The 18,983-nt window shown below is 42.1% G+C and overlaps 1 protein-coding gene across 1 annotated transcript; it reads right to left on the reverse strand.

Moving 5' to 3' along the window:
* Positions 1-13,794: 13,794 nt before the first annotated feature.
* LOC105178967 lies at positions 13,795-17,822 on the reverse strand. The gene is given in 4 exon segments (XM_011102552.1): positions 13,795-14,413; positions 14,521-15,166; positions 15,596-15,848; positions 16,254-17,822. Coding segments are annotated over 4 exon segments (3,087 nt in total).
* Between the last annotated feature and the right edge of the window lie 1,161 nt (positions 17,823-18,983).

The following is an 18,983-nucleotide window of genomic DNA, read 5'->3' on the forward strand; positions in this document are numbered from 1 at the left end:
TTAGTAAAAGGAACTTACTATACTAGTTTTGATTGTAAAAATCCTCAATTGAAAATGTCAAATAAAATAAAATAACATTTTGGGTCAAATGCACTTTCCATCCCTAAAGTATACATAAAATCGTCATATATACCCCTTTAAACTATAAAATATAACAAACTCCCTCATAATATGGACCAAAAGCTTTATAACAAAAATACCCTTATTGTTTGCACCCTCTAAAATATGTTATTATAGTCATCACACAAAAACATAATCTCAATTATTATAATTTTTTATTTAAAATAAATATTATCCAAAATTTATGTTCACGGACAGTCCAAATTGATGTGTCCCGTAATCGGTCTTGGTAAAGCCATTGAACCCAGATGGATGTCCTGTCACACCGGATAACATCACATAATTTCTTGCTCATTAATGCGCGATTCAAGGTAGAGATGTCCTTGAACCCGAGTCCCCCCTCATCTGTCGGTCGACACACATCTTTCCAGGCTACCTTGGCGTAGCCACTAGACGTCGTACCCTTCCATAGAAAATTCCTCAACCTCTTCTCAATTTCATTGATAACTTTTTTAGGTAGTATGAATGCAGATACCCAGTATAAGCTCAATGTCGAAAGTACGGATTTGATGATTTGTACTCGCCCAGCATATGATAACGAAATCCCTTCCCATCCAGTAATGCGTGCATCGATTTTTGAAATAAGAGGTTCACAGTCAGAGATAGACAGTCTAGAAGAGATTAAGGGGAGACCCAGATACCTCATCGGTAGATGCCCCTCTTGGAAGCCCATCACTATTGTTTATGGTGCCTCTGAGATGATTGATCGTAGAAGCCTATGGAATACCTTGGAAACATTAGCTCGAGAGCAATGGATGAGCCCTGGCTAGTGGGGGGGACTTCAATGCGGTCCGAGAAATGAATGAGGTGTGGAGCTTCTGGTGATATAAGGATGGCCATGGAAGAATTCAATGCTGGTATCCAGCAAGAACTATTCACGGGCTACAACCAGATACGTCTCCCCCCAAGATGTGCAATGAAAGTTGATATTAGGAAAGGCTATGACACGGTGGAGTGGGACTTCCTATTAGCGGTGATGCAGATGTTCGGGTTTCCACCAATATTTATCAGATGGATTGAGGAGTGTGTCACCACGGCCTCATTTTCGATTGGACTCAATGGAAAACCACACGGGTTCTTTGCTGGAGCAAGAGGACTACGACAGGGTGATCCTCTATCTCCATACCTTTTCGTGCTGGTTATGGAAGTTATGCACTTGGGATTCCTACAGCTTATTGAACAAGATATGCAGTTCACATTTCACTGGAAGTGTGAGCATGCAAAGGTCTTTCAGCTGGGATTTGCAGACGACATCCTTCTTTTCTGCAAAGCTGATATGGACTCAATCAGAGTTTTTAAAGTGGGACTTGATCGTTTCGCAGAGTGGTCGGGCCTCCGGTTGAATGTACAAAAAAGTCACCTAATTATCTCCCGATCCGCCCAAGAATGGAAAGATTAGATGTTGGCGGACTTGGGCTTTCAAGAAGGGCACCTCCCGATAAGGTACCTGGGTCTTCCTCTAATTTCATCTAGATTGACTATTTCTGACTGTCAACCACTTTTATCAAAAATGGATGCACGTATTATGGGATGGGAAGGACTCTCATTATCTTATGCTGGGCGGGTACAAATCATCAAATCCGTACTTTCATCTTTGAGTTTATATTGGGCGTCTGCTTTTATACTTCCTAAGAAAATTATCAAGGAAATTGAGAAGAGAATGAGAAACTTCCTATGGAAAGGCGCTACGACTAGTGGCTATGCTAAGGTACCATGGATTGATGTATGCAGACCGGTGGAAGAGGGGGGACTCGGATTCAAGAACATTACAAGCTTAAACCAGGCATTAATGAGTAAAAAACTTTGTGATGTTATCCGATGTGATCGGACCTCTATATGGGTGCAGTGGCTTTACTATGATCGGCTATGTGACACATCTATTTGGACGATTCGAGACCACGGAGGCTCTTGGGGGTGGAGGAAATTACTATGTCTCCGTCCTTTTCTACGTTCTAGTGTGGATTATCAGATTGGAAACGGAGCAGCTTTCTATATTTGGCAGGACCCATGGCATCACCTCGGACCACTCATTGAGCGATTTCCACGGGGTCCGAGATTACTTGGTATTAACGAATCGACCAAGCTTAGCTATGTTATTAGAGAGGGAAAGTGGCATTGGCCTCCCATTACTGATTTTGACTGTTTGGAGATCACCCACACCTTGCCACAGATTTGTGGAGAGCGGACAGGATTGTCTGGAGATTTGACAAAGGACAACCCACAACACAGGCCCTTTACAAATTATTTGACCCTCCAGGACCGAAAGTAGGCTGGTCTTCACTACTTTCGGGCTCCTTGAAGATACCAAGACACGCGTTCATCCTTTGTCTCGCAATTCTTGGCAAACTTCCCACCACGGACAAACCATGGCTATCCCATATGGGAGCCTGCATCCTATGTGACGAAGGAAGTACAGAAACCCACTCTCACTTATTCTTCCGATGCAGATTTAGCCGGCAGTGCCTTACAGAAATACGCAGAAGGATTCGGTTCCAATGGCCCAATAGGGATTGGGAAACAAACATTGAATGGGCAACAAAAAAATGGAGAGGAAAGCACATTGTCAACATAGCTTACCGTACACTACTAGCAGCATGTGTCTATCATATTTGGAGAGAGAGGAACCTGAGGCGATTAGAACACACTGAACGGACACCAAACACCATTGGCATTCTGATCATCGACGACGTCTAACAGAGGATCCTCAGCATCAACGTTGCTTTGTCAGTTAGTACACAAGCATTATATAGACTATGGCGTATCCCTTGGCCTGTCGAGGGAGAAACCAATTGATGATCATCTTGTTGTACTATACATTTTTATTACTTAATGAAAATTACATTTACCAAAAAAAAAAAAACAGCTTAGTTTTGAGCGTTCTCGGAATTCCATCAAACTTGACCCAAACGTGGGACTAGACCCATGCATTTGTGTGGTAAATTTACTAAGCGTAATAATAATTACAAGTTAGTGTAAAAGGAAAACGAATTTGCTTTAATAAAACCGTGCAAAACAGCTTAATTTTGAACGTTCTCAGAATTCCATGAAACTTGACCCAAACGTAGATCTAGACCCATGCATTTGTATGGTAAATTTGCTAAGTGTAATAATAACTACAAGTTAGTGTAAAAAGGAAACGAAGTTCTTTTAATAAAACCGTGCAAAAAGGCTAAATTTTGAACGTTCTCTGAATTCCACGAAACTTTTTTTTTGGGTAAATGTAAGTTTCATTAAGAAAATAGTAGTACAGTACAACAATGTGATAATCAATTGGTTTCTCCCTTGACAGGCCAAAGAATACGCCTTAGTCTAAATAAAACTCGTGTACTGACTGATCTAGGTAAAGTAATGCTATGAACCGCTGCCTGATATCCTTAACTGTCAATAAGGCCATGGTGTTGGATGTCCTCTCGGTGTGCTCGAATCGTCTCAAGTTTCTCTCTCTCCAAATGTGGTAAACACATGATGCTAATAGTGCTCGGTATGACATGCTAACAATGTGTTTACCCCTCCATCGATGGGAGGCCCATGCAATGTCCGTTATCCAATCTCTTTTTTTTTTTTTGGGTAAATGTAAATTTCATTAATAAAGAGTAATGGTACAGTACAACATGTGATCATCAAATGGTTTCTCCCTCAATCCAAGAGATACGCCATTATCTATACAATGCTCGTGTACTGACTGACGAAGCTAAATCAACACTAAGAATCCTCTGCCTGACGTCATCTACGATTAGGATACTTAAAGTGGCCGGTGTCCGCTCAGTGTGTTCAAATCTCCTCAAGTTTCTTTCCCTCCATATGTGGTAGACACACGATGCAACTAGCGTACGGTAAGCGCTATTAATAATGTGCTTACCTCTCCATTTCCGCGTCGCCCATTCAATATCTGTTGCCCAATCCCTGTTGGGCCAGTGAAAACGAATCCATCTGCGAATCTCAAAGAGGCACTGACGACTAAATCTGCATCGAAAGAATAAATGTGAATGAGATTCCGTTATCCAATCTCTATTTGGCCAAGAAAATCGAATCATTCTCCGAATTGCTGTGAGACACTATCGACTAAATCTACACTGAAAGGATAAGTGGGTATATGTCTCTGTCGCTCCCTCGTTACACAGAATACATGGGCCTAGGTGGGCTAGCCATGATTTGTCCGTCGTAGCCAATTTGTCAAGAATAGCAAGCCATAGGATGAATAGGTGACGTAATTCCACGAAACTTCACCCAAATGTAGGTATAGACCTATGCATTTTTGTGGTAAATTTTCTAAGCATAATAATAACTACAAGTTAGTGTAAAAGAGAAACGAACTTGCTTTAATAAACCGTGCAAAACAGCTAAATATTGAACGTTCATAGAATTCCATGAAACTTGACCCAAACGTTGGTCTAGACCCATATATTTTGTGTGGTAAATTTGCTAAGTGTAATAATAACTACAAGATAGTGTAAAGGGGAAATGAATTTTTTTTAATTATGCCGTGCAAAACAACTAAATTTTGAACGTTCTCAGAATTCCACGAGCTTGACCCAAACGTAGGTCTAAACTAATCAGACGCGACTTCCCCCTAGATGCGCACTTAAAGTGGACATTAGAAAGGCCTATGACACGGTTGAATGGGACTTCCTTGTGGCGACCTTGCAACTATTTGGGTTTCCACCAACCTTCACAAGGTGGATAGAGGAATGCGTCTCGACGACCTCTTTTTCGGTTGGACGTAATGGAAATCCTCATGGGTTCTTTGATGGAATGAGAGGACTTCGTCAGGGAGATCCCTTATCCCCATTCCTGTTTGTGCTTGTTATGGAAGTTCTGCATATTGGTTATCTGCAATTAATTGAGCAGGATATGCAATTCACATATCACTGGAAGTGTGAGCTAGCAAGAGTATTCCAATTGGGATTTGCGGATGATCTCCTGCTTTTTTGTAGAGCTGATTTGGACTCGGTCAGAGTCCTTAAGGTGGGACTGGACCGATTTGCTGAATGGTCGGGCCTTCGGTTGAATATTCAAAAGAGTCACATTATTATATCCCGGTCTGCACACGAAAGGAAAGGTCAGTTGCTATCGCTCTTGGGATTTTAGGAGGGACATCTCCCGATGAGGTACTTAGGCTTTCCTTTAATCTCATCTAGATTGACTATATCAGACTGTCAGTCACTTCTGTCCAAAATTGATGCACGTATTGCGGGATGGGAGGGTATGTCGCTATCATATGCTGGGCGGGTACAAATCATTAAATCTGTACTTTCAGCATTGAGCATTTATTGGGCTTCTGCATTCATACTACCGAAGGCGATCATTAAGGAAGTTGAGAAACGCCTTCGAAGGTTCCTATGGAAAGGCACCTCAAGGACGGGTTATGCCAAAGTTGCGTGGAAGGATGTTTGCAAACCGATTGGGCAAGGAGGCCTTGGAATTAAAGATATTGATGCGCTGAACCGAGCACTAATGACTAAGAAGTTGTGGGATGTCATTAGATGTGACCGAACGTCTATCTGGGTTGAGTGGCTACAGCTCGGACGACTACACAATAATTCCATTTGGACTGTTGACGAGAAGGGTGGATCGTGGGGTTGGAGAAAGCTGCTTCGTCTACGCAGCCTTATCAAACCAATGGTGGAGTGTTGTATTGGAGATGGGAGGAACTTCTTTCTGTGGAAGGATCCATGGCATCACCTGGGCCCCCTGATTTCTCGATTTCCACGAGGACCGAGTTTACTTGGGCTTGATGAATCTACCAAACTCAATACGGTTATTGATGAGGGCCAATGGCACTGGCCCCTCATAACGGATTTGGAATGCCTTCAGATTATTTATACACTACCCCAGATCCATGGTGGAGAAGATAGAATCATTTGGCGTTTCCCGGATGGCCGACCCACAGCCCAAGCCCTATACAGACTTATCTGCCCACCCGGACCGAAAGTAGGTTGGACGTCACTACTTTCGGGTTCGCTAAAGATCCCACGACATTATTTTATCCTATGGATGGCTTTTCAGGAAAAACTACCAACGACAGACAAACCCTGGCTCACACACATTGGAGGGTGTATTCTTTGTGATGAAGAAACAACTGAGACACATAATCATTTATTCTTCCGATGCCGATATAGCAGAGATGCCTTATAGCCATACGGGAAATAATTCGATTCGATTGGCCCAATCGCACATGGGCAATGGATGTGGAATGGGCAGTAAAAAAATGGAGAGGGAAGCATATCATCAATGCAGCATGCCGAGCGTTACTTGGGTCATTGGTTTACCATTTGTGGCGAGAAAGAAACTCCAGACGATTCCAGCAAAGTGAACACCCGCCTAATGTATTGGCTTCTCATATTATTGATGATGTTAGGCAGAGGATTCTGAGCCTTAATCTTTCCAGTTCGATTAGTACATGGGCTCTTTATAGACTATGGCGTATCCCTTGGCCTGTCGAGGGACTACCCAATTAATTATTGTACTGTACCATATTTTTATTAATGAAATTTACCATTACCGAAAAAAAACTAATGCATTTGTCTGGTAAATTTGCAAAGCTTAATAATAACTTTTTTTTTGGTAAATGTAAATTTCATTAATAAAGAGTAATGGTACAGTACAACATGTGGTCATCAAATGGTTTATCCCTCAACCCAAGGGATACGCCATAATCTATACAATGCTCGTGTACTAACTGACGAAGCTAAATCAACGCTAAGAATCATCTGCCTGACGTCATCGACGATTAGGATACTCAAAGTGGCCGGTGTCCGCTCAATGTGTTCAAATCTCCTCAAGTTCCTGTCCCTCCAAATGTGGTAGACACACGATGCAAGTAGTGTACGGTAAGCGCTATTAATAATGTGATTACCTCTCCATTTCCGCGTCGCCCATTCAATATCTGTTGTCCTATCCCTGTTAGGCCAGTGAAAGTGAGTCCGTCTGTGAATCTCAAGAAGACACTGACGACTAAATCTGCATCGGAAGAATAAGTGTGAATGAGATTTGTAGTTCTCTCATCGCACAATATGCACGCTCCCAGGTGAGAAAGCCATGATTTGTCCGTGGTAGGTAGTTTGCCAAGGATTGCGAGCCATAAGATGAACGAATGCTGAGGGATCTTCAGTGATCCCGAAAGTAGTGAAGACCATCCTACTTTCGGCTCAAGAGGATCAAATAATCGGTAGACGGCCTGAGTAGTAGGTTGCCCTTCGTCACATCTCCACACCACTCGATCCTCACCTCCAAGAATAAGCGATAGGTTATGTGTGATCTCCAAACATTCAAAGACCGTGATGGTAGGCCATTGCCATTTTCCAGCTGAAATCACCGAACTGAGTTTTGCTGATTCTTCAAGTCTAAGATGGCGTGGTCCACGAGGGAACTGCTCAATGAGTGGACCCAAGTGATGCCACGGGTCTTGCCAAATAAGAATCTACCTCCATTTCCAATCTGGTAATCCACAATAGAGCGAAGATAAGGACGGCGCCTGAGCATTTTCCGCCATCCCCAAGAACCTCCCTGCTCACGGACAGTCTAAATTGATGTATCCCGTAACCGGCCTTGGTAAAGCCATTAAACCCAAATGGATGTCCTGTCACACCGGATAGCATCACATAATTTCTTGCTCATTAATGTGCGATTCAAGGTAGGTCCTTGAATCCAAGTTCCGCCTCATCTGCCGGTCGACACACATTTTTCCAGGCATCCTTGGCATAACCAGAAGACTTCGTACCCTTCCATAGAAAATTTCTCAACCTCTTCTCAATTTCATTGATAACTTTCTTAGGTAATATGAATGCAGATGCCCAGTATAAACTCACACATGGAGAATCTTACAAATCAATGATGATCATGGAGCCACTCACACAGATCCAAGAGCAGTAATTAATGAATTTGTCATGTACTACCAAAACTTACTTGGTGGGGAACGACGAAGAGACATGATAGATCTTCGATTCCTTCGAATATGGGCTAGATATATATTGAATGAAGATGATGTCAACTCCTTAGTCTTGCCATTCACACATACAGATGTCAAGCAGGCGATTTTCGACATTGCTGAAGATAAGGCACCTGGGCCGGACGGGTATTCATCGGGCTTCTTCAAAGCTGCATGGCCTATGGTAGGGCAGGAGGTGACTTCGGCAGTATTAGATTTCTTTAATACAGGCCGAATTTTGAAGCAGATAAATACTACACTTTTGGCGCTCATACCAAAGGTACATTCCCCTATGAATGTTGTTGATTGTCGTCCTATATCTTGCTGTAATGTATTGTACAAGATTATTGCCAAGCTTCTTGTCCAACGGTTGAGCGTGATACTGGACAAACTTATTAGTCTGAGCCAAGCGGCGTTTGTGCCCGGACGAAGCATAGGAGACAATATTATGATGGCACAGGAACTGTTTACGGGATATAACCAGACCCATCTACCACCCCGGTGTGCTTTAAAAGTGGACATTCGGAAGGCATATGATACGGTGGAGTGGGACTTCCTGATTGCTGTGATGGAGTTATTTGGGTTCCCTCATACATTCGTGAAATGGATTGAGGAGTGTGTCACAACACCCTCATTTTCTGTTGGGCTTAATGGGAAACCTCACGGCTTCTTTACGGGGGCCAGAGGGCTCCAGCAGGGTTATTCTCTATCACCGTACTTGTTCGTGCTTGTGATGGAAGTCCTACAATTGGGTTTCCTACAGTTGATTGACCAGGATGAATTATTTTCCTTTCATTGGAAGTGTGATGCAGCCAGGATTTTTCAATTGGGATTTGCTGATGATTTGTTACTATTCTGCCGTGCCGATATGAACTCTATTGGAGTCTTTGAGACAGGATTGGATCGCTTTGCTGAATGGTCGGGGCTCAGGCTGAATGTGCAGAAAAGCCATCTCATTATCTCACGTTCAGCACAAGGATTACGAGAGGAGATGCTGGGAGTACTCAGATTTCAAGAGGGAGTCCTACCGATGAGGTATTTGGGGCTACCTCTTTTATCTTCTCGATTAACAGTTGCTGATTGTAACCCATTATTGTTGAAAATTGATAAACGCATTGCGGGTTGGGAGGGTGTGTCCCTTTCTTATGCTGGTAGGGGGCAGATTATCAAATCTGTACTCTTGTCGCTGAGTTCATATTGGTCATCGGCATTCATCCTGCCAAAGAAAGTTACAAACAAAATTGAGAAGAGACTGCGAACTTTCTTGTGGAAGGGGACAACAAACAGTGGTTATGCGAAGGTAGCATGGAAAGATCTTTGCCGACCGAAAGATGAGGGAGGACTAGGATTCAAAGATATTGCTATCTTGAATCGCGCATTAATGACAAACAAACTATGTGATATCATCAGGTGCGACAGGACCTCAATTTGGGTTGAATGGCTTTACTAGGGTCGATTACGAGACACCTCCATTTGGACTATCAGATTGGCGATGGCGGAAAATTCTACGTCTACAGGGTTTCCTCCGCCCTATGGTGGACTATCAGATTGGCGATGGACGAACTTTTTACTTTTGGCAGGACCCGTGGCATTATCTTGGACCGCTTAGTGTCACATTTCCACGGGGACCGAGGCTACTCAGAATAGAGGAATCAGCCAGACTGAGCATGGTGATTAGTGAAGGAGAGTGGCAGTGGCCTCCTATCACAGATTTTGAGTGCCTGGAGATCACATATGGTTTACCCACAATCCATGGAGGGGAGGACCGAATTATTTGGAGATTTGATCAGGGAAAACCCACAACTCAGGCTCTATACAGGCTTTTTGACACCCCAGGACTGAAAGTAGGCTGGTCTTCACTACTTTCGGGATCACTGAAGATTCCACGTCATTTGTTCATCCTGTGGCTTGCTATTCTAGGCAAATTGGCTACGACGGATAAACCATGGTTAGCACACCTTGGCCCATGTATTCTATGTAATGAGGAAGCGATAGAGACACATGGCCACTTATTCTTTCAGTGCAGATTTAGTCGACAATGTCTTACAGCAATCCGGAGAACGGTACGATATTTTTGGCCCAATAGAGACTGGATAACGGATATTAAATGGGCTTCCCAAAGATGGAGAGGTAAACACATTGTTAACATATCCTATCGAGCACTATTAGCATCATGTGTTTACCACATTTGGAGAGAGAGAAACTTGAGACGATTCGAGCACACTGAGAGGACACCTAGCACCATGGATTTATTGATTGCTGAGGATGTCAGGCAGCGGATACTTAGTATCTCTCTACCTAGATCAGTCAGTACACGAGCTTTATATAGACTATGGCGTATCCCTTGGCCTGTCGAGGGGGAAACCAGCTGATAACCACACTGTTGTACTGTACTACTATTTTGTTTTACTTAATGAAACTTACATTTACCAAAAAAAAAAAAATAGCGAGCAAAAATGCAGTGGATGAAGGGAGGTGACTAGTGTTCCCTAGTGTTCTTTCGTAAGATTGCTCAAAGGAGATCGGCGAGGAGAATCTTACAAATAAATGATGATCATGGAGCCACTCACACAGAACCAGGAGCAGTTACCAATGAGTTTGTAACATACTACCAAAACCTACTTGGTGGGGACCGACGACGTGCTGTGGTAAACTTTCGATTCCTGCGAGCTTGGGCTAGACATACTTTGAGTGAAGAGGACGTCAATTCTTTACTCCTGCCATTCACATAGCGGACGTCAAGCAGGCGATTTTTGACATTGCTGAGGATAAAGCACCGGCGCCAGACGGGTATTCATCGGGCTTTGTCAAAGCTGCTTGGCATAGTACACGAGCATTGTATAGATTATGGCGTATCCCTTGGGTTGAGGGATAAACCATTTGATGACCACATGTTGTACTGTACCATTACTCTTTATTAATGAAATTTACATTTACCAAAAAAAAAAAAGCTGCTTGGCATATAGTGGGGCAGGAGGTGTCTTCAACAGTGCTGGAATTCTTTAATACGGGCCGACTTCTGAAGCAGATTAATACTACACTTTTGGTACTCATACCAAAGGTACAATCCCCTATGACTGTTGGTGATTTTCGTCCTATATCTTGCTGTAATTTATTGTATAAGAGTATTGCCAAACTCATTGTTCAACGGTTGAGTGTGGTACTGGACAAACTTATTAGTCCGTGCCAAGCGGCGTTTGTGCCCGGAAGAAGCATTGGAGACAATATTATGTTGACGCAGGAACTATTTATGGGATATAACCAGGCCCGTCTTCCACCTAGGTGTGCTTTAAAAGTTGACATTCGGAAGGCATATGACACGGTGGAGTGGGACTTCCTGATTATTGTTATGGAGTTATTTGGGTTCCCTGCTACATTCGTGAGTTGGATTGAGACGTGTATCACAACACCCTCATTTTCTGTTAGACAGGGTGACCCTCTATCGCCGTACCTGTTTGTGCTAGTGATGGAAGTCCTACATTTGGGTTTCCTACATTTGGAAGTGTGATGCAGACAGGGTTTTCCAGTTAGGCTTTGCAGATGATTTATTGCTATTTTGTCGACCAAATATGGACTCTATTGGTGGACTCAAAACTGGATTGGATCGGTTTGCTGAATGGTCAGGGCTCATACTGAATGTGCAGAAAAGCCATCTCATTATTTCACGGTCAGCACAAGTGTTACGCGATGACATGCTGGCAGCACTCGGATTTCAAGAAGGGATCCTTCCGATGAGGAACTTGGGATTACCGCTTTTATCTTCTCGATTAACAATTGCTGATTGTCGCCCATTATTGTTGAAAATTAATAAACGTATTACTGGTTGAGAGGGAATGAATATCTCATATGCCGGTAGGGTGCAAATTATAAAATCTGTACTAATATCACTGAGTCTATATTGGGCATCGGCTTTCATATTGCCAAAGAAAGTTACTAATGAAATTGAAAAGAGGCTACGAAATTTCTTGTGGAAGGGGACAACAACTAGCGGATACGCTAAGGTAGCATGGAAGGATCTATGTCGGCCGAAAGATGAGGGAGGATTAGGATTCAAGGATATTTCAATCTTGAATCATGCATTAATGACAAAGAAACTATGTGATATCATCAGATGCGATAGAACCTCAATATGGGCTGAATGGTTTTACCATGGTCGGTTACGAGACACCTCCATTTGCTCAATTCGGGAGCATGGAGGCTCATGGAGTTGGAGGAAATTTCTACATCTACGAGTTTTCCTCCGCTCTATGGTCGACTATCAGATCGGAGACGGGAGGAGATTCTACCTTTGGCAGGACCCATGGCATTACCTTGGACCTCTTAGTGACACATTTTCACAGGGGCCGAGGCTACTCGGAATAGAAGAATCAGCAAGACTCAGTACGGTGATTAGTGGAGGAGAGTGGCAATGGCCTCTTATCACAGATTTCGAGTGTTTGGAGATTTTGGGTTTCCTACAATTGATTGATCAGGATAACTTATTGATATGGTATTGACCATGGGTGGCCCGATCTTTACGGCGTAGGCTAGAATTGGATAAAGTGGTTCGTGACCTGAGGAATGTAAATAGTCAACCACGTTATATGAACGTGACCTACTACTTAGAACATTCAACCAACCACGAGCACGAGTAAACCAATCCACACAACGACACACTTGGGTCGAGCACGAATTGGAGGCTATGTGAATTTGAATCACCAATCTAATAGACTAGATTGACAAAGCAAAGGTTTCACAAAAGCTAAAACAAGTGTATAACTCTCCAAAGTAAGAGAAACTCAATATTTTATAAACTAGATCAATTCTTGAATATTTCGATTGTATCCCGCATGCATGGCTGGTATGTGCCTTTTATAGGCCTAAAACACTTCCAAATTAACCTTTCATATCCCCAAGTGACTCCTTGGTGGACGTACATTCAATACTTGGTCAAAAATAACTAAAAACTATGCATTCTTGGTCATAACCGAGTAAAACCCATGCATGACCATGTGAATCCGAGAATTGGTGTATAAATGCACTTTGAATGTAGTTGAAAGGTCTCTTTTGACCACATGGCTGCACTTGGACGAGTTGGGCTCCTATTGTGGGCTTCCTTGGGCTTGAATTAATGAAATTAAGCTCACATGTTGGGCCTCCGATTGTGACTTGATCCCATTAGCAAGGACTAAGTTGGATTGGGCTTGAATTACTTCTTGCATTCTCTTCAACCTTTCTCTTGTCATTGGCCCACTTCCAATGGTTAAATCTTGGTCCATTGGATCTTGAATTTCTTTTGCTTGTTGGACACCCTCGATATTCCTATCATCCTCCCCTTCTTGAAAAGGAGTCGTCCTCGACTCTTCATTATTGCATCATAAAAAGGAGAAAGATCAGAAACATTAAAAGTAGCACTTACTCCATACTGACCAGGTAAATCAACTTTGTAAGAATTGTCATTAATTCTTTCAAGGACTCGGAATGGTCCATCCCCTCTTGGCATGAGCTTGGACTTCCTTTTGTCCGGAAACCTCTCTTTTCTAAGATGCAACCATACTAAGTCTCCCGGTTCAAAGATAACTCGTTATTTTCGCCAATGCTTCATCTGGGAACAAACGCCTCTTGCCCCGGACTAATAAGTTTGTCCAGTATCACACTCAACCATTGGATAATGATCTTGACAATAATCTAGTCCTTAGCATGAAGCCTCACAATTTCCTGAAAGAAAAGATTAGCAATATTAGAGGCATCATCAACTTTATGGCATGCTATGCTATAAACAATGTCGAAAGTGTCCTATTGACCACCTCAGTTTGCCCATCGGTTTGTGGATGGCAAGCAGTAGAGAAAAGCAACTTAGTTCCAAGCTTGCCCCACAAAGTTTTCCAAAAGTAGCTAAGGAACTTGGCATCTCGATCGGACACTATAGTCCTTGGCATACCATGAAGCCTCACAATTTCCTGAAAGAAAAGATTAGCAATATTAGAGGCATCATCAACTTTATGGCATGCTATAAAGTGTGCCATTTTGGAAAACCTGTCTACAACAACAAAAATAGAATCTCTCCCCCTCTTAGACCTAGGTAATCCCAAAACAAAGTCCATTGAAATATCTTCCCAAGGTACACTAGGAATAGGGAGGGGCATGTACAATCCATGGGGATTAAGCTTTGACTTTGCCTTATGACAAACTATGCATTTTCCCACAAACTTTTCAACATCTCTACGCATCTTTGCCCAATAAAAGTGTTCGCTCAAGACTCCCAAAGTTTTAGAAATACCAAAGTGACCCATCAAACCCCCAGAATGTGCTTCCTTTAACAATAATGAACGAATAGAACAATTAGGAACACAAAGCTGGTTGGCTCGAAATAAAAATCCATCATGCAAATAGAATTTCCAAACACTTTACCAAAATCAACATCATTAGCATACAAATCTTTGATGAGCTCAAAACCAAGAATTTTAGCATCCATTATTGAAAGTAAAACATACCTTCTTGAAAGTGCATCAGCAACAATGTTCTCCTTACCTTTCTTGTGCTTGATCACATATGGAAATGACTCAATAAACTCTACCCACTTTGCATGTCGACGGCTAAGCTTGCTTTGACTTTTAATATACTTGAGTGCTTCATGATCAGAATGTATTACAAACTCTTTTGGCCACAAATAATGTTGCCAAGTTTCCAATACTCTAACCAATGCATAAAGCTCCTTGTCATATGTAGGGTAGTTAAGTGTTGGCCCACTTAATTTCTCACTAAAATATGCAACCGGCCTACCTCCTTGCATAAGAACTCCTCCTATGCCAATCCCACTTGCATCACATTCAATTTCAAAAGTCTTACCAAAGTCGGGAAGGGCTAGCAAAGGTGCATGGGTAAGCTTCTCTTTTATAGCTTGAAAGGCTTTCTCTTGTGCGTTTCCCCACTTGAATGGAACATTTTTCTTGGTTAACTCGTTCAATGGGGCTGCCATGGTGCTAAAGTCCTTCACAAATCGCCTATAAAAGCTTGCAAGGCCGTGAAAGCTCCTCACTTCTCCAATAGTGGTGGGGGTTGGCCAATCTTGAATAGCTTTGACCTTTTCTTCGTCAACTGTGTTTCCTTCACTACTTACAACAAAACCAAGGAAAATAACTTTGTTAGTGCAAAAGTCACACTTTTTCAAGTTTCCAAACAACCTTTCCTTTCTTAGAACCTCTAGGACTTGTTTTAAATGTGTTACATGCTCTTCCAAAGTCCTACTATAAACAAGGATGTCATCAAAGTACACAACCACAAATTTGCCTATAAATGCACGCAAAACATGATTCATCAATCTCATACATGTACTAGGTGCATTACTAAGTCCAAATGTCATAACTAACCACTCATAAAGCCCATGCTTTGTTTTGAAAGCGGTTTTCCACTCATCTCCTTCTTTTATTCTAATTTGATGATAACCACTTTTTAAATCAATTTTAGAAAAGATAGTTGAACCATTTAACTCATCAAGCATATCGTCTATCCTAGGAATAGGGTGGCGATATCTTATCGTTATGTTGTTAATGGCTCGACAATCGACACACATCCGCCATGTGCCATCCTTCTTAGGTACGAGCAACACCGGAACTGCACAAGGACTAAGGCTCTCCTTCACATAACCTTTGGCCATCCATTCTTGGATTTGCCTTTGAATCTCTTTGGTTTCTTCGGGATTGGTACGATATGCTGGGCGGTTTGGCAAGGATGCTCCCGGAATGAAGTCAATTTGATGTTCTATCCCTCGAATGGGTGGCAAACCTGGTGGCATCTCATCCGGAAAGACATCTTCATAATCCTGCAAAAGAGATGTAACAACACTAGGCAAAGAAGAGGTTAGGTCGTTAGAATTCAACATAGCCTCTTTGTACACAAGTACTATGAGGTTTTGTCGAGAAAACAAAGCTTCCTTGATTTCACTCTTCCTAGCAACTAGTAAACTCTCTTTCTCTTCTTTTTCCCTCTCCTTTTTCTTTCTTCTCGCAACTTTGCTCTCTTTTTCTCCCTCTTTTGAATCTTTCATTCTTTTTTCACTCTCATTTTCACTTTCTTCTTTTCCTTTCTCTTTCCTTTTCTCACACTCTCTTTTCTTTTCTCTCAAGATTTGATCTTGCAAAATTTGTTTTGGTGTCATCGGATTGAGAGTTATTGATTCTTCTCGAAGCACAAAAGAGTAACGATTTTGGAATCCATCATGTGTTACTTGCCTATCAAACTGCCATGGTCTTCCCAACAGTATGTGGCATGCTTTCATTGGTACAACATCACATAAAACCTCATCCTTATATCTTCCAATTGAAAAAAATACCTTTACTTGCTTGGTCACCTTCAGCTCTCCACACTCATTCAACCATTGAAGCTTGTACGGGCGGTGGTGCTTGAAAGTAGGTAGACTTAATTTTTGAACCAATTCAGTACTTGCCACATTGCAACAACTTCCACCATCAATAATCATACTACATACCTTTCTATGAACTTGACAGCGTGTATGGAACAAGTTTTCTCTTTGGCAATTATCTTCCTCCAACATCTGGGCACTAAGGGTTCTTCTAGTAACAAGCAATTCTCCTTCTTCAGCATACTCTCCATCACCATCTTCTTTTGATGATTACTCTTTGTCGGTGATTTCTTCCTCGGTTTCCAACTCTCCATGATTGTTGAAGATCATTGTACGTCGGTTAGGACACTCACTTGCTATGTGTCCTTTTCCTTGGCACTTGAAACACTTTATATCACGATTTCTTGAAGAATTGGGTTCAGGCTGTACCTTTTTGGTAGCAACTTTGTCATCATGTTTAGGATCTGCCTGCTTGAATCTTGATGTAGTAGGGGTGTCTTTCTTAGGGTTGTTCTTCCATGGACCGAATGCCGACGAGTTAGAAGTCTTCCTCAAATGTCCTCTTCGCTTGAGTTGTTGTTCCACCTTGATGGCTTGGTGTACCATCTCTTCAAGTTCTACATAGTGGTGCATCTCCACAACATCGGCGATTTCCCGATTGAGCCCATGCAAGAAACGAGCCATAGTTGCTTCATTGTCCTCTATAATGTTAGTTCGAATCATGGCAATCTCCATCTCCTTGTAGTACTCATCAACACTTTTAGAACCTTGAGTAAGACGTTGGAGATGGTTGTGAAGCTCACGACGATAATAGGATGGAACGAACCTTCTCCTCATGGTTGCTCTCATCTCTTCCCATGTTGTGATGGGACGTTCACCATTCCTAACCCGTTCCTTTTGCATTTGATCCCACCAAACAAGAGCATAATCAGTAAACTCAAGGGCTGCGAGTTTTACCTTTTTACTCTCCGAGTAGTTGTGGCATGAAAAGATTTGCTCGACACGCATCTCCCACTCTAAATACACTTCGGGATCACTCTTTCCTTTAAATGAAGGAATGGTGACCTTAACTCCTCCTAGGCCACCGTCTTCTTCTCTAGGTCGTCTCGGTCTATCTCTTGGCCGATTCAATCTTCTTGGCCGAATGTCCTCATATTCTTCTCCATCGCTTGGATCCTCCAAATACTCATTATAAATAGGGGGTTGAGGACGTGGATTTACAGCATGTCTTTGATTTGTAGCTCTTGGACCGGCTACTTGATTCTCTACTTGATCCAATCTTTCATGAAGTCCTTCTACTAGTTTACGAAGCAACTTCTCAAAGTGGCTTACTAAGGCTTGCATATGGAATGCATCGACCCCACCTTGCATCGTTTGTCCCGAGTTGTTGTCATCACTTGCTTGAGCAATTCCTTTATCTCGATTTTCTGCCATTTAGTAAAATGTTTTTTTTTTTTTTTTTTGTGTATTTATAGGAACCTCACCAAATTCTTGCCACTCTTTTTTTCTCTCTTTATTTTTCCCCTCGTGTTTCACTCCTCACTTAATAGGCTCACACTTTTGGCCCTCAATAATAGTCTCACTTCACTCAACACTCTCTAATCTAAGCTCTTGTGAAACTCAATGCTTTATCTAGTGACTCAAACACACATGCCAATTCTTTTCTCAACCAAGTATGCGTATGTGGACGCTTCACACACACCCATAGCTAGAGAAAGGTCTAAAGAAGTTCGGTATAACTGGGGAAATGAAGACCAATTGGCTTACAAAGATAATAGCAAAGTAAAGTACAATAGGGGGGAGGTACGGAAGATTGTGGTGGTAGATAAAAGATTCAAGGTAAATCAAATGAAATAAAGAAAGCCTACCGTATCAACTTAGGCTCTGATACCACATGATATGGTATTGACCATGGGTGGCCCGATCTTTACGGCGTAGGCTAGAAATGGATAAAGTGGTTCTTGACCTGAGGAATGTAAATAGTCAACCACGTTATATGAACGTGACCTACTACTTAGAACATTCAACCAACCACGAGCACGAGTAAACCAATCCACACAACGACACACTTGGGTCGAGCACGAATTGGAGGCTATGTGAATTTGAATCACCAATCTAATAGACTAGATTTACAAAGCAAAGGTTTCACAAAAGCTAAAACAAGTGTATAACTCTCCAAAGTAAGAGAAACTCAATATTTTATAAACTAGATCAATTCTTGAATATTTCGATCGTATCCCACATGCATGGTTGGTATGTGCCTTTTATAGGCCTAAAACACTTCCAAATTAACCTTTCATATCCCCAAGTGACTCCTTGGTGGACGTACATTCAATACTTGGTCAAAAATAACTAAAAACTATGCATTCTTGGTCATAACCGAGTAAAACCCATGCATGACCATGTGAATCCGCGAATTGGTGTATAAATGCACTTTGAATGTAGTTGAAAGGTCTCTTTTGACCACATGGCTGCACTTGGACGAGTTGGGCTCCTATTGTGGGCTTCCTTGGGCTTGAATTAATGAAATTAAGCTCACATGTTGGGCCTCCGATTGTGACTTGATCCCATTAGCAAGGACTAAGTTGGATTGGG

The sequence above is a fragment of the Sesamum indicum genome, unplaced genomic scaffold, assembly GCF_000512975.1.
Source record: "Sesamum indicum cultivar Zhongzhi No. 13 unplaced genomic scaffold, S_indicum_v1.0 scaffold00118, whole genome shotgun sequence".
NCBI lineage: Eukaryota > Viridiplantae > Streptophyta > Magnoliopsida > Lamiales > Pedaliaceae > Sesamum > Sesamum indicum.